General features: G+C 39.0%; 2 protein-coding genes across 2 annotated transcripts in view; both read left to right on the plus strand.

The window, feature by feature from the left end:
* Positions 1 to 1,349: 1,349 nt before the first annotated feature.
* BCAP29 (B-cell receptor-associated protein 29) lies at positions 1,350 to 8,825 on the plus strand. The gene is made up of 3 exons (XM_009996783.1): positions 1,350 to 1,444; positions 3,429 to 3,579; positions 8,615 to 8,825. Exons 1-3 carry the CDS (start codon positions 1,381 to 1,383, stop codon positions 8,823 to 8,825), a joined length of 426 nt encoding a protein of 141 aa, XP_009995085.1. The 5' UTR covers positions 1,350 to 1,380.
* Positions 8,826 to 10,871: 2,046 nt separating this feature from the next.
* The window catches only part of SLC26A4 (solute carrier family 26 (anion exchanger), member 4), a 42,090-nt gene continuing 26,337 nt past the window's right edge, over positions 10,872 to 26,624 (plus strand). The window contains 4 exon segments of the mRNA XM_009996785.1: positions 10,872 to 10,880; positions 11,428 to 11,536; positions 18,502 to 18,602; positions 19,817 to 19,870. Of these exon segments, the coding sequence (XP_009995087.1) occupies positions 10,872 to 10,880; positions 11,428 to 11,536; positions 18,502 to 18,602; positions 19,817 to 19,870 (273 nt within the window).

The raw sequence follows: 26,624 nt of genomic DNA on the forward strand, positions 1-26,624 counted from the left end.
ACAATTTGAAGGATTATATTTATGTGACTTCTGTCACCAAAAGGAAATGCAGCATTCATAAATCTGAATGCCCATATTTGTTGAAAATGTAACACAGGAAGACTTTGCAGTAAAAAGATCTTATTTTTAGCCTGAATATAACTTGGCAGCATAGATGGTCTAAGGTCATACCTCAGAGAATCACTTATTGAGTGGATATCAATGTGAAACTTGGAGAACTGCATGTTTAAAGAGTTGGCTTAATTTTAGTTGTAGTTTGGTTTAATCAAGGAGTTTTGGTTGATACAGACTATGACTGTCTGCTATAAGGAATTCAAGTTAGACTAAAAGATATAAATTAAGTTTGTGTACATACCATGCTAAAATATTTTCATTTTTGCTGGTACAGAACTTGAAGGAACCACTGGGGGTAATCCTACCACCTAATTTAAATTAGGCTCATAGTAGGTTGGAAGCTGCTTTGTTAAAGGACAAATTGTGACCATCTCTGCAAAATGTCAGTACTCTTTAGAAAAGCTAGATATTTCACCTGATACAATCAATGCCTGTGTTACATCCCTAATGGCATAACTAGGGATTACTTAATTTTTGCAGTAGCGCTGATTCTAACCTGCAGTGAAGGACAAGTAGCTGCTCTGCTGTTGTCTCATGTGGGTTTCAGTTCATTTGAGCTTATCAGATGTTCATTTGTGCTGCACATGTGAATTCTTGCAAAAGCCCTCTATGCAGTAACAATCACCACTGGGCCTCTGAAGTTGCTTCCTTAGCCAACAAATTAATGCTCCTGAAAGAGGTTTCAACACCTGACAAAATATAAATATAAGACTTGTTCTTTTGTTGTCATTTGCAAGTTAGAACATAAGAACAATCCTTGTACTTTACAATTATGCAAACTCATCAATGTAAAAGGTAAGCCTTGAGATGATCTTTATTTGTGGAGGGATTTTATTTTATTTGGCAACAAGGAGTATAACTGGATAGAAATAAAAATTATTAAATGGTTTTAATAGTATTTACTTGAGTTTATTGTAGTCAGGATCAAACACAAAGTAATGCCAGTCAAAGTTCAAGCTAAAATAAAACAGATCTGGAGAGTACCTGCTATCATGCAAGAAGTTTTCAAGTTGAACCAACTGTCTTTGCCTGTATTGACAAGAAACAAAGAAGAGACAAGCAAGTTGAATTTTTTGAAAAGTTATGTATACCTAAATTATATTGCAGTTAAAGCAGTTGTTTAGAGACCTTACGTAAGCCTCTCATGAATAGCAAGGCTCTCTTCTCTGAGGTTACTATGCTTTTTTTTGTGTTTAATTGTTTTTTAGTAACACAATGCTATATTACAGATGGCAGAAGATTTTTACGATTTCTCTATGGAGCAAAATGGCAGTTTTTTGGAACAAGATATTCCTTACAATAATAGTTTTACTGATCGTCTTGTTTCTTGGTAAGTGTTAAGTAAGAAGTTCTGCAGTATAATGGGAAAGGGCCTATACTGCATCTGTATTGGGAATCCAAATGCAACAGCAGTATAGCAGTGAATGAGGAGGGAAAATGGAGCTTGGTCGAGGCTGCTGCTTGCTTTCACTTTCTCACACGAGTAATTGAACTTGAAACGTTTGACACCAGAATTTGGCTGAGCTGCTCAATATGCAGTAGATGGCACTCTTTCTCTAGCTTGTTGTTGAAATAGAAGACCAGAAGAATATATCAAAGCACTGGGCTATTTGATTACTTTTGCTCAGCACAGATACAAAACAACTGTTGGCTAAATTTGTTCTGAGTAGTTCATAAGGTCTATCAAGTAGGAGTAAAAGTTTAATGAAACTGGAGCTTGAATGAAGACCATGTGCCTGAATTAATTTAATGTCTGTCCTGACTTCTCTTTGTGGTAAGTATCTCCCGTATTTTATGGATGGAAATAGTTCCCCGGTTTCAGTGCTAGAAGTAGTTTTCTTGCACGGATAGAAGTGTTTCAAGTGCCTTACATGGAAAATGTGACTTAATTTCAAGTTACTTAAAATAAAAATAAAAAAGATGTGGTTTTATTGTCTGCTGAGAGAATCATACAGGTGTACTACATACGTAAAAAAGTCAGACTAGAGAGTAGTACTATATTCCTAATAGTAAAAAAAGTATTGGAAATGCTGATAAACCTTTTTATTTTAGATGATCTTTTGTAGTACATCCTTTGGTAAATTACTGAAGATTGAGAACCAATGGTTTTAATTTACTGTCCTTGAAAATCCATTGAAAACTTTGATCAAAGTTTGCTTTTGAGTTGGTGATGATTATTAATGTTGTGGAATGATAAATTTGGGCTCAGGTAAAGTAGTAGGGTGATGCTTGCCCTGTAGCATTAGATTATAGGTTACTACAAGACTAGAATCTTCCCATAGTACAAGGATAGGGACTTTTTTTATTGTCTTAGTTTTTATTGCATTGGTTGAGTTCCACATCAAATACTTTAATTTTTTTTTTCCGTCTCTAAATAAGAGACAGACATAAGTGATGTTATTCTTGTGCTTTTCTTTGGAGTTGATTTTGTCTGTGTAGAGAAATACAACAGCAATATAATAACATAGGGCCAAAATATTCTGCAACATCTGATGTGTTGAAATGTGTATTTTTATTGAGATGTAGGATATCTTATTTGATCTGTTGACCATAATGATGGTCAATGGTATGATGACCTTAAGGTTACCGATTGTAATATGAACTCTTAACTGCATTAGCTTTTGGTTTTATGTAGACATAAGTCCTACTGAATTATTTTGTCCTTTGAAGTGTTGGCCCTTCTATAGCACTATGAGGAGTATGTGGTGGATGAAAGGGAGAGGAAAAAAAGCTGAGCTGTAGCTTACCACTTCTGTTTGTGTTCAACACTGTATTACTACAGTATTCCTATTTTGATGGATGTTACAGAAATATTTGTCTCCCTGAGACAAACATAAAATAGACACTTCTGTCATTAGTAAAATACATGCTTATCTAACAAATTCCATATGAGGAAAATACTTCAGAAGGCATCTCTTCTTTTTTTTTTTCTTCTCATACTGTTTTCTCACTGCTTGTCTGTGGGCTGGATTCTAACTCAGTTATCAGCAGTGACATTTTGACACTGTCTGTAAGGTCTCTGGTAACATTTGTAAAATGTGTTGCTTTGACCTCATTCCTGGTGGTTGTGTGCAAGTGTTGGAAGTGACTGTTCAAGCATGTTTTGGGCAATGGTTTTGCTGTCTCTGGAAATGTCTTATACTGCTTCAGTGATCTATCTAGAGCTATCTTTAAAATGTGTGGGTAACATAAATCATGTTCTATTCTTATTAGTTGTGCAGAAAGTCCAAATACATGTTCCTAGTACTATGTCAAGTTTATCATACCTGCATACCCACAGATGTGAATAAGAACAAACTGGGGTTTTTTTGCAGATGCTTGCAGAGAAGTCAGGAAGTACTCGTCTGTTAATGTGAATGAGAAAGCTGCAAATGTCAATACCAATGCCTTTGATCATATTCAGATGAAACTCTTCCGATCGCAAAGAAACCTCTATCTCTCAGGTTTTTGCTTATTTCTTTGGCTGTAAGTATAACATTTTTCTAATTTCTAAGTAGTGTGTCTCTTACAGGAACTATTGCACCAAGTCCTATTTTAAGAGATTAAAGAATTAAGTGTGAACAGATTGGCTATGAGGCAAGTAGGGTCAGGGAAAATAATATCTTACAAATGTTTGAAGATGGGAAGGATATTAGCAACACATGGAAAGAAACATTTTGAATGCTTGAGAGAACATGTATTTTGCAGAAGTTTCTTCAGGGAATACTCATTTCCTTCCTTAAACTTAGGCCCTGTGGTGTGTTCGTTTTGAACAAAGAAAACCAGAATTAAAAAAAGCCTCAGAAACTAAAGTACTGTTAAAATAATCTTAACACGTTGCAATAAGGTATTCTTGCATCCTGCTGTTTTAAGAAGCAAAGCTTGAGACTGACTTGAACCAGTTCATTTAAAGCTCAAAGTTAGGAAATGTAGATTATGTTCTGGCTTTCAAGGGGAGTTTCAGATATTATTTCAGGTCAAGCACTTTGTGAAAACTGACTTACTATGTGTCATGGTTTAACCCCAGCAGGCAGCTAAGCCCCACGCAGCTGTTCACTCATACCTGGTCAGATAGGGGAGAGAATCAGAAAAATAAAAGTGAGAAAACTTGTGGGTTGACCTAAAGAGAGTTTAATAAAGTAAAGCAAAAGCTGTGCATGCAAGCAAAGCAAAATAAGGAATTCATTCCAACTTATCATCAACAGGCAGGCTTTCAGCCGTCTCCCAAGAAAGCAGCACTCCCATCACACTTAACAGTTCCTTGGGAAGACAAATGCCATCACTCTGAATGTTGTCTCCCTCCTTCTTCTTCTCCCAGCTTTGCATGCTGAGCATGACATCATATAATATGGAATATCTCTGGTCAGTTAGGGTCAGCTGTCCCAGCTGTGTCCCCTCTCAGCTTCTTGTGGACTCTCAACCTACTCGCTGGTGGGGTAGTGTGAGAAGCAGAAAAGGCCTTGACTCTGTAAGCACTGCTCAGCAATAAGGAGGCACCTCAGCATTATCAATATTTTTTCCAGCACAAATCCAAAACATAGCCCCATGCTACCTACTGTGAAGAAAATTAACTGTATACCAGCCAAAGCCAGCAGATATGATATTGTGGTCTTAATTGCATTATTCCTTTCCGGATGTTTAAATACAGCTGATAAAACAGGGTAACAGAAAGGACAGTTCTGTACTGCCCAGCAGTAGCAGTCAAGACTACCTGTGAATCTTTACAGTAGCCACAACAATCTGCAGATCATCTTAGTTGGACAAGAAGCACATGAACAGACATGTTGGTCAGATGGTTTTCTGTTTGTACATTTTTATGGTGACAATGGGTGAAGAATGTTGGTCCTCTTCTGAATCCTTCAGTGAGCTACATGACATTGCCTGGATATGCAAGAGAAGCACAAAACAAGGAAGTGCCAGGCGTCAGACACCTCAGATAAACTTCTTCCTCTTGAAGTGATAAGTGGCCATTTTAGCTGATCATTGAGAGGCATTGTACATAAAAAAAGTGTAAAGGAAAAAATTGTAGAAAACTTGACCAGGAAATTTTTTTAAAAAACGAAGGTGGCTGTAGCCTTGCACAATAGTGCTAGGAATGCATCCTGTTCTTTGTCTTCCTTCAGAAAGGTTAAGTAAATAGGCACAAATACGTTTGTGATCTCTGCTCCAAGAGAGGAATAGCTGGATTGTGTCCTACACTAGAGTTGGAAGCTGGTCCCCCAGGATCCCACTCCCACTCAGCTTTCAAGGAAGAAAACTTGTCAGGTGGCCCTAATAGATTTTATTGTGGATAAAAGTTCAACTCTGGAAGAGGTTTTTTTGGGGGCTACTGGCCTTTCACCAAGATTTAGAAGAAATAAATGCTTTTAGTGGCTAGATCAAAGGACTTTTCTTAGTAGAGCTATTTTTTTTTATCCATTAAACAGGTATAATGTCTGTCAGAAAAGGAGGAAAAGGTGTTCTTTGGGTTGCCTTATCCTACCTTGCTGCTGCCATCACCCAACCAAGTTAAGACATCATGTAGGTGTGAATGGGTACTCAAATGCCCCTAGTTCATTCTTTGGGTTAGTTTTCATTCATTTTAGCACATCAACCAATAGGATAATTCCAGAAGAATAGTAGATGGAAATTCCCAAGATGGAGGAGGTTGGCAGCATGTCACTTCTGGCAACACAACAAAAGCTTTTCTCTGTCTGTGGTTCAGCAATTGTGGAACTCTGGATACAGGTGCGGAAAATGACCTAACAGTGGGGGTGTTGGAGTCAGCAGAGCCTTCATTCGCCAACTGTCTGCATGGAAAAGAGGAGGGTCATAGTTACCAGAGGCTGTCCCGTAGGCAGGAGAGAGGCACCCACCTGCTAATCTGACTTGATGTCTTGGGAGGTGTGGAAAGCCAAGGCTTGTCTGGTCCCCTGGTACCCCATACTGCACTGGAGAGGGGTGAGAAGGGCTGAAAACAAAAGGAAAGCTGAAGAAACCGTGGCCCCAGTGCTCAGTGGAGCAGGAGACCAAATTACTTGGAAAAGAATTAGACATTGAGTGTCTTATGACCCACCTTATCTTACAGTGTTTCTTACTGGTAAGGTCTGCTGTTTGGCCTCCCAATTCTCTTGAGTCTTCTAGGAGAGTCAACAGGGAATGTAACATTAACCACAGTAAAGGAAGATGCAGCTAAGGAGTACTTAAAACAGATTGTGCAAATATAAGTACAGGACATCTTAGGATGGGTTGCATCCTTGCATGCAGAGGGAGCTGGCCAATGTCATTGCAAGACCATGCTGTCATCTTTGAAAGATCATGGTGATCAGGGTAGGATCCTGGATCCAGGCAAACATTGCACCTGTCTTGAAGAGGACAAAAAACAGGATGTAGGGAACCAGAGACTAATCAGCCTCACCTTCCTGAAAAGGTTGTGGAACAAATCTTACTCAAAGCCATTTCCAGGGACATGGAGGATACAATGGCTTGGATTAGTCAGCTCAGATCTACAGAGAGGACATGATGCCTGATCATCCCTGTTGCCTTCTGCAATGAGAACACTGGCTGTGTGGGTAACAGGCAGAGCAGTGAATGTTGTGAGCCTTTAGCAAGGCCTTCTACATAGTCTCTTGTAACATCCCAGTAGACTAGCTGTGAAGAGGTATGGGCTGGAGAACTGGAGGAACAAGCAGTTGGAAAATACCCTCGGCTTTTGGGGTCAAAGGCTGATAGTAATGTAAATTCCAGCTGATGCCCCTTAGGGATTGGTCCTGGGCTCAATACTGTTCAATGTCCTTATTAACAGCCTGGATGATGGAATTGAATATGCTCTCAGCAAGATTGCAGATGGTACCAAATCAGAGTGATTTCTATCTTGGAGGTTACTATTCAGAGAGAGCTAGGCAGGCTGGAGAAATGTGCTGCCAGAAATCTCATGAAATTCAACAAAGGCAAATACAAAGTGCAGCATCTTACAGGAAGACCACAACCAACCTCCAGACTTGGGGCGGGCTGACTGAATAGAAAGCAGTTTGCAGAAAAGGATGTGGGGATCCTGGTAGACAGCCAGCCATGCAGTGAGCTGTGATAGCAAGATGTAACTGCAGGACTGGTTCCAGTTTTGACTCCCCAAAATGCTGGACTACTACAACAGGGTACCAAGAAGGTTGGGGGCTGAAACACGTGGCCTGTGAGGAGAGGATGAGGGCTTGGCTTCAACCAGAAAAAGAGTCACTGAAGGGGAGATCCTGTTGCTTTCTATAACTGTCTAGTGGTAGGATGTTGAGAAGATGGAGCCAGCTCTTCTCAGTGGTCGACAGAGGAATGACAAGAGGCAAGAGGCCAGGTACCTAGGAAGCTTGGTCTTGTGTATAGTTTTTCTACTATAAAGTGTGATCAAACACTGAAAGAAGCACCCTGAAATATGGTGGAATCTCCGTTGTTGGAGATGGTAGGAACTCAACTGGACAAGCCTCTGCACAATCTGCTCTACCTGTCCCTGCTTTGTGCAGGAGCTTGGACAGGAAGACCTCTGGAAGCTCCTTTCAACCTACATGATTCTGTGATTCTGTTTTAATGATGATGTTTTGCTGACTGCTCTGCCTATCAATTAATTAGTAAAACAAGGTAACCCTTGGAAAAGCAGTGATATGAGACTTAACTTTTTCATTAAACCCCAAAAAAGTTAGAAGATGAGCTTTCAATGAAAAATCAGAGAGGAGGACTTACCTTGAAAGCCAAAAGGTCTACTAATATGTTTTCAGTTATGAAAAATACAGTTACTTGGATTTTTGAAATTTCTTTTGAAAAGCAGCTGCATACTTATATCAGAGGAATTTATTTAATAGAGTGTTGCTTTGGCCTTTCCTTAATTCAGCAACATACTACTCTGAAAGACTCCAACACGAATAATGAAAGTAGTGATGCAAAGAAGCAATCCTGAGATGAAGTTAAGGGAGGTATTTGCAAAGCTTAGATTTGAGGTGCTAAATGTGTACTGATATTTATGCATATTGTGATTTATACTGTATTGATAGAGTACTTTCAAGATTAATATGCTCACTTTGCTAATTTCAATCTTGCAAATAAGTTGTAGTGGGTTATTGGTTGTTTTTATTTTGCATAGTACTCATTACCATAAGATGTTTCTTGAGTCTTGTATTCAGAGACCTATCCTGTTTAAAACACAAGGTCATGTAAGACTTTCAGCTTGTAAGCAAATAAATCTCTGACCCCTTAATGGCCTTGGGTTTTTGGTAGGAGGGAGGTTCTGCATCGGGTTAAAATCTGATTTCTGATGGATGAAAATCTTTCCAGTCTCTTATTTTACTATTTGTCAGTGATGAGCTTGTATGTTTCCCTTCAGGTGTTTAAACAGTCCTGTTGTGATTTTATTTTCACATATAATATATGTAGAGAAAAGAGAATGTTTTGGTTGGGGTTTTTTAATGGTTTTGTGGGTTTTGTAGTGTTTGGGATTTTTTTGTTTGGTTTGGTTTTTTTTCTGAGAATTACTGTGCTGTTCACTGTGTTTCTTCACCAGTGTATTGAGACGTACTGTTACCCTTCTTACCCAGTTGGCAAAAGGGATGACATCTCATGCAGCTCTGGAAACACAAGTAAATGATGCTACTGAAGCAGCCAAAAAATACATGGCTGAGAATGAAAAGCTGCGGGAGGTATCTCTGAACTTTTTTAGTTATTTTCTTATACAGCAAGTAGTTAGTGCAAAGTACTGGTTTGCTACTAAATAATATTAATTTCTTTTTTTCCTTCTGGTGGAAAAAGGAAAAACAATGTTCTTCCAATATGTAATTCAGAGTCCTGTATACAAATTTCAGTAGGACTTTGATTAACAAAGGAAATTAAAGTAATGCAAATAAATGAAGTTGTGTCTTCCCAGTGCAAATTTCATCAATGAAGTAATATATTCTTAAAATATCTCTTTCAATTTAATAATAAAAAAGGGGAGGGAGACAGTAATTCCATCAGGTTTATCCTCAACATGTAGCTGTTTAGGGCAGGGCTATAGCAGTCTAGTATGGAAGAGCCTACAATATAGCTGTTGGCATGCTGGCTGTTTCTTCTAAATAGGATTTGCTCCAACCCTGTAGTGTTGTTTCTACCTTGTAAAACCGGTCTTCTCTGTTTCTCATATTTTTTTATTCTTGTATCTATTTTTATGGTGGGTCAGTCAATTTCCTAATACCTTCCTTTGTCAGTAAGGCACTACTGTAGTATTAATGAGGATATTAACAAAAATGTCTTACTTAAAAGAACCACCAATAGATGAAAGATAGTGTATTTATGAGAATAATGGAGAAAATTAAGCTACCATTTTTCTGTTGTGGTTCAATATACAGTTGTATGCAGGAGGAAAGTCAGCAAAGATGATAAATTTATTGAATCTTTTCTCATATTTGGTTAGAATTACTTCTTTTGGAAGAGGCTTAATCTTAAGCTAGGATGTAGATAGGAATGCCTTGAAAACTTTTATAGCATTCTTCTGTCTGGCAAATTGTCAAAACAAAATTCACTGCAGTTGTGTACAGGTTTCCTTCCAGTTTGTCTGGAGCAGTGTATGTGGTTACCAGCACTGTAATTTTTTGGTAATAAATCTTCAGACAAGGAGAGCAAACTCTGGACAACAAATAGTAGAAGGGACGCAAAAGAATCCCAGTTTTTCAGAGGTGTCATGAAAGAAAGATCACTAATGTGTAGTGTTAAGTATTTCCCAAGTATAAAATTATTTAAAAATTTTGGGATTTGGCACTTTGTCAAAGTGATCCAGACTCTCTCCTCAGCCATGAAATTTGTCTCTTTACTCCTCACTGGCACATTTTTATTTTTTTTTGTCTCTGTCCCGTTGAGATTTGACCAAAAGTCCTCTTTTTGTTCTGCTTTCACATTCTCTTAGCAACACATTCTTTTAGCTGCTTGTAAGCAATAGCCAGGAACTGGAAACTGTTCCTATTTCTGTTTGTGTGTTTGATTGCATGGTTTGCAAAAGCAGTGGTAGCTGCAGGTACAGTCAGTGTGCTGCGGCTGTATCTCCATTGCCCTGGAGATGCATAGTGTTTGGGATTAGTTCAACTTTATAGAGATAACATAGCTGAGGTTCCTCTGTGGCTTGGCCCCTGCATTTGTGTTCATTTACAAGAATGCTTCATTCCATCCTTAGAGACAAGCAATCACACACAGGGCACTGGCTGTAAGGGTAAATACTGTAATTTTACTTGAATGTGCTGGGTCTGCACTGTCTCCTGTTCAGAGGTTCCATGGAGAACAGGACTTAACATAAAAAGTTTACAGAAATAACTTTTTGGTACTAATAGGAAAAGGTGAGCACAAAATAGTGGAGTAATCTGTGGCTAGTTTTATGACAAATTGGCTGTGGTTTTGTTACCAGCAGTCAAATGCAATCACTGCTTGTTGGTTCAATAGCTTCTGGAAAATTTTCTTCAGCTCTTTTCTTTTAGTTCTTTACCAGTCTTTCTAAACAGTTCTTTTCCTTCTATCTTGAGTAATCTTTAACCTCTGTTCCCACCTGTGCCCAGTAAGATCTGATATCACTAGATCACCTAACATCTGTTCCTCTTAGTTGTTCTACTTTTTTTTTTTCTCATTAAGCCTCTACTGCTTTTTTAGCCATTTTTGTAACAGAGATGATGCTTCGTTTGAAGGCTTATAGAGACTTTAAGGGCAAAGTGTTGAATTGGGGTCTAATCCTTAACATATGATAATTCGTTATCAAAAGCAATTGCCTTAATGATAAGAGCATGCCTAAGGGTTGTGCCAACATGTTCAGAGTACAGGGAGTTTACTGCTCTTGTGTCTGGTACTTACAGAGCTATTGCTGCATTCTTTCCTATACTTTTTCTTTAATTTCAGTGCAAAGCCAATCTAGGTATTGAAGTGTTCTGAAGATTGAAGAAGTAGCAAACCTTTAAGGAGAAATATATGATGTATTACGTGATTTAAGTTGGAATCAATTATTAGACCAAGTTGCACATGAGCATGGCACTGTTCTGTCACTTGTAGTCCCAGTGTGTGTCTTCTGGAAAAACCTAAACAGAAGTCATAGGCTTGATGCAGAGATACAAAGTACTTTTACACAGGAGATAATGCCATACTATTACAAGTATGCCATTATTATCACCTTAAAACATTGAGCTTTTTTTTCTTTTTAATTTGGAGATTTTTTTTCCTAGAATGACTGAGTATCTGCCTGTGTCATGTTGGCATCTGATAAAACCTGTCACTTTCCAAGATCAGGGCTGATATTCTCTGGTGGTTTAGCATTAATGTGAGACTAATGAAAACAACATTAATAATAGCACCTGTGGTTTTTAATAGACCTTGGGTGAAAAAGGAAGCAGTAAAAAGGAGTCAGCAGAAGCAACTGATGAGAAGTTGAAGAAGGAAGTTGAACGTTTGAAAGCAGACTTACAGAAGACATCAGATGGTATGTATTGGTTAGGACTTCTTTGCAATTAAGAAAAATATTTTTGACATCCAGTGTTCAAATAATTTATTCTCGGTATAGCGTTAATTAATTTAACATAACACTTGGCCTGGGGTTTCTTCACATTTGACTAGGAACTGGATAAACATGCCATTGCTGTCCTTGTAAATGTTTTCATTGTGAAAATATGTATGGTGTAATTTGAACAGCATTTAATTACATTAAATTGTAATTATTAACAAACAAAATTGATACATTTCAGTGATGTTGACTCATCTTCCTTGATGACATGAGCAGGATATGAAATCAATTGTAAGTTGCTTATAGGCATCAGATTCTTTTGTCATACATATCAATGACTCTCTCTGTATAAAACTGGGAAGTATGTGTTTGAGGTTTTTTTCTATAAAGCAGGGCTTTGGTCAGATAGCAGAAAAGTCCTTGACTAGTAGTCTAAATTTATCTATCTCCTGCGGCAGAGGTGTTATCTTTTTATTTTTGTCTACATGGAAACATGCCTTGCAATTTGTAACATAAAACATTAGCAACTTCTATGTTTAAGGTTGAGGTTGTTACAACTGCTTTCTTGGCAACCTAAACTGAGACAGAAGCAGACTTTACCTGTTTGGTTCTGTCTTACTGGGATCTGTCAAGGTGTGTGATGCTTGTGAACACCAGCTCATCTGAAATCAGTGTTTTTAAGATAACACTGCCTGTGACCTTGTAAGCATTAATCAGATGTTCATACTGTAACAACATACACATTTTTGTAGTACCAGGTAGCATGTTGTCATCAAAACATACCCCAGCTTTCATATTGCATGGCACTGCTACAAGGCAGTAGAAATTACAACAAATATTTAATGGGTTATTTTTCAGTGTCCACTGTGAGGAAGAACAAGAACCATAAAACAGCTGTTTTCAGCTGTCTTGAGCCAAGAAGAGTCTTTAAATAGAGGATCTCATTAGTTCACATTCTCAGGCAGGTTTGATTTTGGGTTCTCCCTCCTGCTGTTTTCCTAAAGAAAAGGGGGAAAGCTGCCTTTGAAGTGACAGGATCAATGAAAAACTTAAATGCCTATGTTTTACTTAAGCTAACTGATGGTATGTAACACTAATATGATCTAAGCTTTTCAGTGAGGAATGCTAGAGAAAGCTGAAGGTTAAATAGGTTTACCACACGCTGTTTCAGCTGCCTTCTCCCTGTGGGCTGTTGTCCATCCAAATGATGTATAAATTAAGGAATTCTTGAATCTTTTGTTTGGGGGAAGGTGGGGGAGAGGGTCGTTTTAAGAAATGAATAGAAAAATATTTACAACCCTTCCCCTGGTGCCATCCCCCTTATTGCCAAAACAGAAAACCCCCTGGTTACCTTAATTTCCATTGTCAGCTAGATGTGTTAAGGTATGTCTGTCATAATTTTTTAAGTATTTTTACACATTATTTTGAGCAAACTCATAGCCAGACAGCTTAAAGTACTTTATAATAGCCACATCTGTAGACACAGCTTTCTAAGGAGTGTTACAGATATAACATGAATTGAATTTACTCTTTTCTTTTGAAACTTTTGCACCTGAGCAAGTGTATGTTGAGTTTCATGCTCACTAAGTGTGAGAAATGCATTATGCAGTATCAAAATTGAGATTGAAAAGCTTGTTTTACCTCTTTTTAACTATTTGTTTCATGCTACTGAGCTCGTATGACTAAAGTGGCCTTTCCTTTGTGTCCACAAAGTCCAATCCATGAAATTTTGGGTGCATTTTGTAGGGGAGGAAGGCAGTAAAGAAGTGTATGGACTGTCACCTAGCAGTGAAACAAGGAAAAACTAGTGTAAAACGAAAAACTTTACTGTTGGGGTTTTTGGGAGGGCTTCTGTTTGTTTGTTTATCAGCTGTAATATCAGTGAGTCACAACTTCGGATTTTGTTCTCATTTGGTTGGGGTTTTTGGTGGGGTTTTTTTGTGCTTGGATGAAAGGACAAGTATACAGAGCAGTTTAAAGATACATTGCTCTGGTCTGGTACATTTGTTCACTACTTACCTATGGAGCTATGGTGATACATTACTGTAGAGTAGGCCACACGTTGAAAGGTGAGTTACCTCGGTAGAGTGGCACCCAGGAGGAGTCCTAAATGTAAGTGTGCTTCCTATATCTAAGTCTGCTTGACATTTAAATAACACAGTTTGGTATCAGATTAGTGCTGCGATTTCAGGGGAGATCCAAGTTTTCTGTAAGATTTTGTTCCAGCATTGCTTATTGCAGACTTCCAGGAAGACTCATCTCTAGTTCTTCAGCTTCCTGCCTTTTACATTTTACCACTGACTGTGCTCTGGGTAGGTGGATAGGAAGATGGAAATACAGGACAAAGACTGAGCAGTGAAATGACTAAAATCTGAGGAAAGACTGAAAATGAGTGACAAAGATTTTAGCCAAATTAGTTTTCTTTTCAAACTTGACTTTCCTATCCCCTGTCGATGCCTTTTCCACTTTATTGTGGGCTTAAAGGAAAGGGAGCTAGTTCTTCACTACTTAATTGCAGACCCTCATATTGGGGGCTTTACAGGCACCCAGCAGTGAGGCTGGCACTTTCAGAGCCTAAGTCCATATTTAGCATACCTGGACATGTAATAACATGACTGTTTAGAAACCTTCCGAGATGGCATTTTATTGATACACTTGTCTATTATGTAAATTGTCTCAAAGATACCTAGAAATAAATGTACATACTTCTAGGAGCATCCAGTGTAGATGTGAGAATGTTTCTCCAGCTACACATTAGACATAATTTCTACTAAATGTTGATTTGGATAATTAAAGACGCTCAGTATGGCTGCTGGTCTCCTATAGAAATTCTGTGGGGAAAGAAGAGATGCTGTGATACTGTTTCATTTTGATAGTTCCAAAAATTAACCATAAAGCTATAAGAAGACAAACTATGTATCTGGACCTGAGGTCAGAGTCTCAGAAGTTTCAGAACTCAGCTGTCCCTACAGTGGTTCTTAGGTTGGGGACTGTGGGCAGGAACAGGACTTTTTGTGCGTTAACTTTCTTTTCTTACTCACTGACCCCAAAATGCGGAAATGCTGATGTGTCTGATGTCACTTTGTTAATATGGGATCCTTTGGGCAGGAGGGAAACTTCTGCAATTCTGTACTATTCCACCTTCTATCTTGGGTCAGTTTTTTGGTGACTCTGTTCTGGTGTATGGCAAAGGCTACAGCTGCTTTTACAGAACAGAAATTTTTACAGAACAACTAGTATTGATAAAGTCTTGCAGCAGAACATACTGGTGGCAGACTCCTGTCCAGCTTGTTGACCTCACTCTTCTAACAATAGTTCCTAGTAAATGTCATGCACCTAGAGCTTCTACCTGCATCTGGTGGAGCCTAATGGATATTTTGGACCTCAGAACCTGTGTCACAGGAATGTTTTTTGTTTCATGGTTAGTAAGTGCTGTAGGAGATAGGAGTGAGAGAGCAACAATTTGTGGGGAGGGCTGGTTTTGGAATAGCTTTTAATTGCTTACTTTTCTATAAAGTATGAATTTACAGATGTATAACTCTCACTTAATAGCTAAGATTATTATGTGTTAGAAAAATAAACAATACAGACATTGGGAATACATTTCATAGAACTGTTGCTGCCATTGAGAGTTCATCTCTCTCTTTGTGTTGCCAGGCAAGTTAGTGCCATGTATAAAAACTATATTTATGTTAAACTCCACTGAAGCACTCCAGTGTTTAAAAACAAACAAATAAATAAAAAACCCAAGACCAACCTATCAGCTTTCTTCAGTAAGATGGCAATAGGAGATTCGAGGTAACAGAATTGGCAATGCCAATAGCAGGGGGAGGTTTAGAAGCCAAGTCCATCTTAACCTTATTAACTGTGAGATCATAACCTTGGTGGGAGCTGTTTCACAATGTCACATGCAGCAAAAGTTGATACTCATATTTGTTGATTGGAAGGGATGGTGCTGCATGCAGCAAGCGTGGTTGTTACACAGGCTGTTTATACCATGGGAAGATGCTATAACAAAATTTCACTTGGATGTTGTGAAAGGTACTTGGAGCAAATCTGCATGTAATTTTTTGGCCCTGCTTCCTCTTCTTAAGCTTCATCTGACAATTACATCTTAAGAAGAGAATTCAGAATTAGTATGGAATTACTTGACTGGAGTTGTGTTCCCAGCTTTTCAGTGTATTTGTTGGCAAATCACTTGCCTCGTCAGTGCCTAAATTCTTAAACATGAATAGCTCTTTCTTAACTGTAAGACTTAAAAGAGAAGGATCTTTCTTAGTCTTAAACTAGTCCAAATCATTCGAGTTTTAGACTTGTATTGTGAGCAATGCTAATTTAAGTTCCAGATTGTTTCCTTAGTAGCAAGCACTGTAAGTCAAGTGATTTAGTCAGACTAGGAGTAGTAATTGTGCAGGGAAATGCCCAAAGAATCAGTGTTTGCTTTTGTTGCTGTTTGGTTTTGTTTACTGTTTGGTTTTCCATCTTTATTGACATTAGAAGATAATAAAAATGTGGCAGCTACTGGGCTATAGTAACCACTTCAGAGCTATTTTATTCTTCATCATGCTTCAACTGTAGAGGAATCTGAAGTAAACTATTCTGGAACAGGATACAGAGCCTGTGGTAAGGGAAGGACAAGTTCTATACTTCTCTCAGGCTGTGTATGTTACATTATGGACCTCCAGTCACAAAGGAGGTGTAAAGGGGTGAAGTTTTCCATAAATATCTTCCATTGATACACCGTCCTAAGAACATGTTGTTGATCTTTCTTTGAAGGGAAGGGGAGGGAATGAAAAAGGGTAGCCCAGCTCTCACAGCTCTAAGGCTGCATTCCAGTTTTGGCACTTCCTGACTGTTCTTCTTGTTCGTTGCATTAATGTACCAGCAGCTTTCTCACCTCCTGCCTGCTTGTGCATTTACTTGGCAGGAGCAATCGGCTATTGGGTTTTGCTTGCTGCCAGTCCAGCTGTTTTGTCTCTGGTGAGGCAAAGTAGCAAGCCAGATGAAAGCCAGAAATAATAACTGACTGTATTGTGTACACAAAGGATCTTCTGTTTTCTGCTGGATCCGTGTTCATATGGTGTGATCAGGATGACAAACAATATGCCCATACGATTGACTTGGCTGCACTGCAGTGTTCATGCAATGGCAAAACAGTTGAACACTGATGTAAAATAGTTGAGCAGTGATGTCTGTACAATCTCCATTGCTTGACATGGAGACATCCAGAGGAGTTGGTGCACTTGGGAATTCACCTTGTCCAAGATAAAACACTCTTTTGTATTGTGTGGCCCCAACAGGAATGAGTCTGAGATCAGTATGTGGATAGTTTTTTTGTCCACAGCCAATGCAGGTGGAAAGGACAATCTGTTCTTTGCTTTTTCTTCTTCTAGGGTTAGGTGAGGTATTCCTGTCACACATCTGTTTTGGTCAAAACATTGAAACAATGCGGCAGTTTGTTTGCTTTTTTGGTTTGCAGATACGTTTAGATATTTTGGTCATGTACTAAAGATACAGTAGTTTTTAGTTGCAACTAAAGTACTGTGCTGCTGCTTGTAAACAGCTACATAGTATTAGATCAGTAATACTGAGTTATGACTTCTTCAGAAATGAGGTATTATTTTTTACTGTAACCATTACAAGAATTTTGCCTTTAAAGAAAGGCAAAATTTAGCTTTCTAAGTAGCAGATTCCTGAAGAAGTGACATGGAGATATATGGGTTTTTTGTCTGCAACTTTAAATTCAGAAGCTGATGTTCCTCATTCAGGAACTAGCACCCAAGGAGAAACATGGTTGAGACCAGAGTGCTTGTAGCTAAGTGCTTAACAAAAACCAAATCTAGCTCCTCATCTTTTGTGAACAGGCTCTTATAGACATGCTGCAATTCTTGAGTGTCTTGGAGGTCTCTGGGAAATAACAGTCTCAGGGAGCTCACAGATGAAAGATAGAGCCACATATTTGGAACAAGGGAAATAGCAAATGTTTCTTTTTTCTTCCATCAAGATTTATTTTTTAAATATGGAAGTGAGGCAGCCTTGTACGTCATTAACAATGTTTCTCTGTTATGGTATGGATAGATCAAGTTTTAGGATATGCCTGTGCTGCTAAGCAGATAAGTATAAAGATACTTAAGATAACCATAGCAGAGGAATATAAAAATATTTAAATTGCTCATTTGAATGTTTACATAAGAGCTTAGGAGTAATGACTATATGAAACTTTATGCTGATTTACCGTACATTGCAAATTAGCCCCTATGGATTCCTATGTTTTGTACTGCAGCATAAAAATGCTCTGTTTATTGCTGTTGAAATTGTGAGTAGACTAATAACTACTTTTTCTCATGCTAAAAACCTGTCTACTGTTGTCTGTTCTACCACCACGATTTCTGCTTTCCTATCCACAAAGAGATGCTTCTGAGGAATTAACACATGCATGGTAAAATATACAACAAGGTGAAAAGGAGGGGTCTGTACATCTATAATAAAGTATTCTCTCTCTTTTTTTGTCCCTGCATTTTAGAGATGGTCTCAGTTGCTGTGCTAAAATCTTGACCAGTGTTTGAGTTCCCTCTTTGTTCTAAAAGGGCTGAGAAGTTTGGGTTTGTAGAGTTTAATTTTTCTAGAACTGTCTTCATCAATGTGACAGAACACTCTAGTCATCACTAACTTGTCAGCTCAGTCAACAGTTTATTGATCTTGTCCTTACCTTTCTTACAGCACCTTCCTGTTCTTGTGCTGCTCTCCCAAAACACAAGTCATTCTCCTTCCCCTCCCTGTCCTGCACATCTCTTCTTGTGTATATCTGTGATGCTCTGTTTTAAACTTAAGCCTTCTTAGAGGAAGCACTGTCTAGTGCAGCAGAGCCTGAATATGTAGCTAGGGCTCTGAGGAACTGCAGGTATGCAAGTAATAATTAAAACACTAATTCTGATATTTTACAGCTCTCCAGAAGGCAAATAATGAAGTGACTGCTGTTAAAAAGCAGTCTGAAGGCCTTAGAAGAGAATATGATAACCTGATGAAAGAATATGAACAGCTTCAGGTAGGTGGTTCTGGGTCACTGTGTGAGCACCATGTTCAGAAATTGCACCGGCAAAATTTCACTCATCGGGTATTATTGTGCAAAATAATTTACAAAAGTCTTCAGAATAACAAAGTTACAATTTGCAGCACTCCTTAAACTTCATGAAGACAGTAAAATTTTGTTTTTCAAGGGCTGGGTGGCAAAGCTATTAGCATTTTCTTTTTTGCACTTCAGGGGACAGGGCTCAGGTCATTGTTAGACGTGAATTTGCTGTCACTTGAGAAATAAGGTTCAGATAGTTTTGCATGTGATGATCAAACTGAAACCTTGTAAGATAATTGTAGGAGTAGTTTGTGTGTGGTACATACATCATTTGTAACAGTACTTTTGTTTGCTCTTTAAACACGCTTTTGCAACACCGGGTTGTAAGTGTTGCCATGTTGATACACAACAACAACAAAAAAAACACCCCAAAATTATTTCCGGTAAAACTGGGAGTCCTGCCTGTTCTTTAAGTTGTCTGACAGGTGTTTCTATGATCGATGCCTAATGTCTGTCTCAGAATTCAATCAACATTGAAAATGAAAGCCTGTTTGCAGGTAATGGTCTTGGGAGAAAATAAATTGTTGAAGTTAAAATTAGTGACCTTCTTTTCAAGAAGAGCCATTTGTTGGTCCTGTATTAATTTTTTTTTTGTTAATACAAATCTGAGCTGTTTCTAATCTTTTTCCTGCACTTACACAGTCTCACACTCCTACAGAGATTACTCAACTGATCTCTTTGTTTGAATCAAGACCCCCATGCATGTCCTCCCTTTGTTGTGCTTCCCTGTGCAGTGAGCCATAGTAGTCCTGCTGCATTTCTAACAGTCTTGCAGCCTAGAATACACATCCTTTCGGGTTTCTGTGTTTTCCTCTGAACAGAAGGTCCTGAGCACACAGCAGATGCAGCTCCTATGGTTAAATCAGTTGATAGCAGCAGATACGTTCTGCTGAGTTTGCTGCACAGTTCAGCTGTAACAGGAACAGGGAGCAGGAGTTGTCCGCGTGGCTGTTACTGTGCTAGGGTCAGAAGTGTGCATGTTATGTGGGATGGTTTTGATGTGACTAGAGCCTTGAATGTTGTATAGCGAAGAAACCAGGTATGACTGCAGGGGGTCAAAACGTGACACCTGGTGTTGATGTTTCTGATATCACTGAACATAAAATTATTTTTAATCTGTCTCTTTTCAGGAGAGTTTGAATAAAGCGGAAGACAAGAAGGAACTGTAGGTGCATCTAAGGCAGGTGGCATCGGGACGGTGGCTTCAATGTGAAAAGCCCTGTGCTGTTTAGGCTCCTGATGTGTATCTGATAAAGAAAAACTTGGGTTTTTTTGAATATTTTTTTTTTTCTGAAAGCACATGCATTGCAGGACACTGTTCAGATTCCTCTAATATATCTTGGTTGCCAAAATATTCAGTGTTGCAAATAAAATATTAAGTGGCTTATCCAATTTATGATGAAGTTTGTTACTGCTCTTCTGAGGAGAAACTCTAGAATGTTTCGGTTCCATCTGGAGCAACCCGACCTCCAAGTTTTTGCCTTCCAGAATGGTAACAGATCACGCACCGTTTGCTTGTAGCTTTTGTGCAAGGTTCTGTATCATGCAATATGATCAAAACACAAATCACCTGAACCTCCTTTGCAAGACATGTTTGGAATCTTCAAAAATGCAGTTACCAGTGGGTTGAAGAAGGCTGAAAGCTTTTCATCAGCCGTTCCACTTCAGTGGCAAATTGAACAACAATCAATCTAAGGAAAATAAAGAAGGAAAATTGCATTTCTAAGTCAATCTCACTAGCTTGTCACTTATCCACATGGATGAGTGTATTTTAAGAAATATTTTGCATGCCTCTGGTTTACCTTTCTTCAATATATCAGGTTATTTCAGTTTTCATAACCAAAGTTTTGGGTTGGCAGGTATTAACATTCAGTATTTTTACACTGTTTACATCTGTTTACTCTGTACGTGCCACCTAACTTCTTTTGCCTTGCTAAGTAAAAATTCTTTTTAAATGTAAATAGTTGGGTTTGTTTTGTTTTGTTTTCATGGATACGATACCTCGAATAAATGTGCACTGTTTTGCATAAGCCCTTTTTGGCATTCAGAAAGTTGCTTGGAGTTTCTTCTTTGTTAGTTGGTTCCAGTTTATATTTGAAAGTTGGATATGTTTGTTATATTAAAGGAATTGTTTAAGTTCATGAGTTTCTGGGTTTATTCCTGTAAATCTTTCTCAATATACTGTTTCATCAGAGTTAATGGGTATATACACAAAGAACAAAATACACTTCTAGCATATTAAGTATTATAAAGAATGTTAGCAGCATTTTAAATATGTATATGTATCTTAAAAATACTTCATCCTTACTAAGTAGTACAGAATGTGTTCTCAGAGATTTTATTACACTGGAGATTTGTTTATTCAAATCAAAAATTTCAGGGAAAGCTACAGATTTTAATACCCACATACACACAGGTTTTGGTGATGTAGTTGGATGCATCTTTTCTTTTGTTTCTCCTTACTCTCTTTCTGAAACATTTAAAATAATGATGGAATGTTATCTCCACTCTGATCTGAAGACTCTGGTTGCAAGCCTTAGAGGTATAATAGCAAGTGCTGTTTTTAATAACTAAAAACTCAGCTGTTTTTCTTACTTTAAGATCCAGAACAAAAGCAAATGCTACTTATTATTTACTATTGTTATCTGCTCATTAGATTTCAAGCATTTCTCCCTACACTACAAGTAAATAATTAGGTAGATAATTAGCAACTTGCAATGAAAGACCAAATGCACTGAGCTCTTCATCCCTAAAGCTGTATCTTAGAAAAAAAAATAACATAGAACAAAGAATGGGTAATTGTGAATGCACTGGTATTATCAATAGTCCTTCCTGAGAAGGAGGTCCAAATGCTTTCCATTAATTTTTGCTGCAGAGCAGCATGACTGAAGGGTGCAGGAAGGCATAGTGGTATGTGCTGCTCCCTCAGACACTGAAGTGATGCCTGGTATTTTTAAATGTGCAACATACATTCACCATGTAGGACTGGCACACTGCCCTCTCATTCCATCAGTGGCTGCAGCCTGGCAGTGTCCTGCTGGCTGCTTGGAAGATGAGGATCTGCTTGCTGAGAGATCAAGGAGACAGCCGCTTAAAACAAAAATCCCTGCATGTCGGGCCATGGAAAATGTTTCCTTAATTAAAAATTAGAGGTTGCTTAAAACCTGCAGACTTCCCACTTTGCCTCCAGTCATTTCTTCTGTCCTTTATTTGTATCTCAGATTTTCCTGTCATGGAGTAGAATCTGAGTCATTTTCTACTCCTGTTATGGATGGTCACACAATTTGACTGAGTTGTATCATCACATTATCAGCTCTTTGGAGTCCCAGATTTCTTCACATAAAAATAATCTTTTGTTACTCAGATTGAAAACATTTTTTGAGATCTGATTTATAGAACTTTATCCTTGGAAAGAACATGTTTATTTTGTAAAATTAGAAGTCTGAATACTGTATCTAGAAATTCCAGTAGATGACACGTCTTTCAGAATACTTTGTATTTGCATTGTTTCACAGTATTTTATACATCTTCTGAGCCTGCAGTAGTCTAGGTTGATCAACTTTAAGTATAGTTTTCTCCTTTGTAATGCTTTAAGTTATGGTTGATATACAGGGAAAGAATAAATCAAAATGTCATGTTTGAAATTCTGATCTTGCAGGCTATTTGGTCAAGATTTCGGTCATGTTTGTTTTGCAGGAAAGAGCTGAAGAAAATGTCAGATGTCTACTAATACTGATGGAATAAAAATTACTCCCTGTAATAATACTTGACAGTTGATTTACTTCTGGGTATGTCTCCAGAAGTAAGAATTTACAGCTCTTTAAATAATGTCCAAATAACGATCTGGTTGCTTTGGAGTTTTTTCCCTCTTTACAAAAATAGGAATGTGCATTTTCAGTACTTTAGTGGAGAAGCATAGGAGAGAGTATTAATTCTAAAAATATTCACACAGGTTTAACTGATAGTAGCTTTCAAAAAAAAAAATAATAATTGAGATGTGTTTTCACCTTTTTTTTCATAAGCCCCTTTTTCTGCTGAGTCAAGAGAGCAGTGAGATCATGGTGGGTGCATGAGAACTGACCTGAATATTAATAGACCTAACTACATACTTTGGTGTTTCCTTAAATAAAAGCACCCTTATCTAGGCAGGATGTTTTTCTCTAATTTTTTTGCAACAAACACTTGGTAGTGTATCTTCTTTAATAACATAAGCTGTGCAACCTTTTCTGAAGATGTGCTCTTGCATTAGCACTGCCTGGATTTGCAGCCACACCAGTCCCTAGCTATGTAGCCTCATTGAAAATACACTGTACTTTCCCAGCTTGTTTTGAAGGATGAAAGCTCTGGGTTTTTTTACTTAGTGTTGAAATCACATTTGTTTTTCCAAACGTGAAGTTATTGTAGAGGTACTACACAACTGCCTCAAGTGCTCCTTGAAATACTGAATTTACTTTGTAAGCTCTTTGGGACAGAAACCCTCATTTTGTCTTGCCTTTGGACAGTGCTTATCCTCGTGGCAACTGTAGTCTGGGTCTATGCAACCTGATACAAATCATTTTACAGAGTTAAATTGGAAAATCATTCTCAGCTGTGTCTTTCCAGTCCTCAGGTACTCTGTGCTGAATATTGCTGTGTACATTAATTGTGTAAGTCTGAAAACATACCTCTGGAACTGAGCATCTCCAGTTCAGGAATAATGGGGAATGTTTTATTTCTATGATAAAATGTATGACTTGGGTTTTGTTCTTGAGGCAATGTGCAAATAGGGCTAGGCATTGCAAGGTGGTATTTGTGAGGAAAACAAGAGAGTCCCTCTAGTTCTGTGTCCATCGCTCTGAAATACAGATGTGATCTGTAGCAAATTCCGTTTATCACCTGCAAGTGCAAGTTTGACCTAAAAGGATGTCGCTTTTCCCTCTCCAGCTTTGGGAGAGCTGAGTGGAGGTGGAGTAGCCTGCATTCCTACAGACCAGGACTATATGCTAAAGGATTCCCTTCTGAACTCTACCAAGTTGGTCTCAGTCTACACAAATGCAACCAAGTCTGGGATGCTCAGATTCCCAAACATACTGGGGTGCACCAAGGTTTAGTGAGTGGAAGCCCTTCAGGGCACTAGATACCAGTGCTAGCATGTTGGTTGGAAGTGAGGAGATACTAAAGCCAGGTACTGGGGAAAATGGGAAGCATCGCTCCAAACTTGTTTGCATACCAAATGCAGCTGTTACAAAAGTATGTCTACAGGAGTTGTAGCTTAAAAAGGCATAGCTTAAATTCTTTCCTTTATTCTGGCTGTCTATGTAGTCTGATCTGGTTTACTCTTCTCTTTGAAAACACAGCCAGAAGAGGCAGTAGTTCTGGTGATAATTGTGTTCTGTGAGGTAGCTTGGTAGCTGCTCAACTAGACAGTGACACAGTCTTCTATATCTTGTTTTGCTTGAGTTTTAGACCCATATTCCGGTGACTATGGAAAAAGAAACCAAACTGGAGGAGAAGGAGCTAAACTACTCCTTTCCTTTTGAGTTTAATACATTTTACAGAAAAGAGACAATGTGAGAGGAAGAACTGTTATTTTTGGCTAGTAAAAACAAAATCTTAGGCTTTGATTCTTCTCCAGAAGTGACTAGGCATTTAGAGTTAAGGACTTGGGAACAGAGCACACAGTGATACTGTAAGCAGGGACTTGGAAACAGGCTGTGTATCCATCCTTAGTTGTTTATCTCATACCAAGTAAAAAATTAACATGATCTAAGTAGGAAACAGTAACAAATAATAAGGTGAACAAAAGGATTTCAAGCTAACAAAACAAGAAAAAAACCCTGCCTTCTAGCTGGAAGCACTAGTGTCCCAGGGGAAGGGGAAAGGGGATGCTACACAGGGCAGCATCCTCAGTGGGGTCAACAACATCAAAGTTCAGAAACTCATTGCTTCTGATTTCACACAGATCTCTCTGTGTATAGGATCCATTTGAACTAGGGTTTGCATTCTTTATCCTCTTCCTCTAATAATTTTGTTTTCAAATACTGGTAAATTCATTGTGTTGCACAGATGAAGCTTTTTTCTTGAAACCTCTTGTCCTCAAGCATGCATATTTCTGTCCTACCAATATGCATGGTCCTACAGAGTCCTCAGCTGTACATCATCTGATGATCCTACAGCATCTCATCACCTATGAGACGCTGAACCTCAGAGTTCAGTTCAGACAGACAGACTGCCAGAGACAAAATTGCAAGGAGAGTGAGTTACAGCTGATTCCAAAGCTTCTGGCTGTGGTCTTCCACAGTGTTAATTGCCATGTTCAGTATGACTTTTTCTTGTTATCACACAGTTATCTTCTATGATAATATTTATATTAGTAATAAGGTAGTAGTTTTGTGAGAATTCTAGGAGAGAAGAATATAGAATATGCATCCAGTCCTACACATTGAGTTTATGTTGTAAGTGTAGGATATCTATGTTGGGTTCCTGCAAATGTTTTTGCTGCTAATATTATTTGCTTCAATGATTAACCTAGAAGCTATGGTACCTTCTGGAGTAATTTAATTGACTTTGCATTAACTTTAGAACCTAAGAAGATGTTACTGCAACAACTTTTTGAAGTTAGATTTCAAAACTGCATTTCATGCTACTCTGTTTTTCTCAGGAGTGGATTCTAACTCAGTAGATCACTCAGTTTTGATGCCTGCTCAGGTTTCTCTATGTGCTTTAGTATATGTGTAACTGAATCAAGCCCCTTTTCTGTTTTCCAGCACTAATTCAATCTCCCAGTAATACCATCTGCTAACAAAAAAATCTTTCCCACTCCAGAGTGAACAGTATTTACTTAAGACCACTTTCCTTAAAACACAGCGTCCTGCCACTAGATGTGAACAGCTTTTGCTCAGCACACTGCCATGCTTACAAGCTTCTGCAAAACCTTGAGACTGTTTAGGAAGCTGGTTGTTTGGCTGGCTGATACAACTTTGCTGAGATCAAAGCATTTCAGCATTTACCGAGACATTTCTTATAGTACAGCAGCAGGGCAATCCTGTTGCAGAATTAGAAAGCCTGGACTGTGTTACACTACAAAACATACTTTCAGCAAGTAGCTTCTTTCCAGTTTAGCAATGTTGGCTTCAACATGCCTGAAACTAGGACTGTGCTGAAACGCTTTGAAACCAAGGCCATCAGGAATACCCACACCTGAGTAGTTCACTGAACAAGTATTTTGCTTGATGCAGGACCTCAGTGCATGCCCTCAGCATCTCTTTGGTGTTAGTTGAAACATTGGCACTGGCTCTGATTTCAAAATGTCCCCTGAGGTGAGGAGGACACATGCTTCACTTCACTCCCACAAGATCTTGGCTGTGTTACCCTCCATGTAGCCTGCAGTACTCGGCGAGCAGGGTTGATTTTTTTCAGCCCCAGTTTTAGCCCTAATCCGAAATGACAGCAGGGTTGCCAAGGAGTTGGTTCCCTCTGACTCTCCCTGGACAACGTAGGAGCTGCAGCCCGGGCTGCCTCCTGTCATTTCAGGTGTGACACGACGAGCCTGCAAGCTCCAAAACGCTTCTCCTTTCTGCCGAGGCAGCTGGGTGAGCCCAGGGCCGGTTTGGAGGGCAGATATAGTTTATTAGGAGCTTGTATCTCTGCACGGAGCCGATTCCCAAGGCTCGGATGATGGGATGTAGCGGGGCTTGTGGGCCGAGTATTGCCTGGAGCGATTAGTCCTATCGTGTCACCTCCGGCAGGCACGTCGCGGGCAGGTGGCTGCAGCTGGGGAGGGGGCCCGGGGGGCGGTGTGCGTGCGGACAGACCCGCTCCCAGCGCCGGGCAGGGATTCCCGCGGGCGACGCGCTTGTCCCGCGCCGCACCCGGACGGGACGGACGGCTTGGAAATGCAGCCCCCGCCCCGAGGGGACGGGAGGGGCCGGGGCGGGCGCGGGGCCGGGGGGGGCGCTC

This window comes from Chaetura pelagica, unplaced genomic scaffold (assembly GCF_000747805.2).
Source record: "Chaetura pelagica isolate M959 unplaced genomic scaffold, ChaPel_1.0 scaffold534, whole genome shotgun sequence".
Lineage (NCBI taxonomy): Eukaryota > Metazoa > Chordata > Aves > Apodiformes > Apodidae > Chaetura > Chaetura pelagica.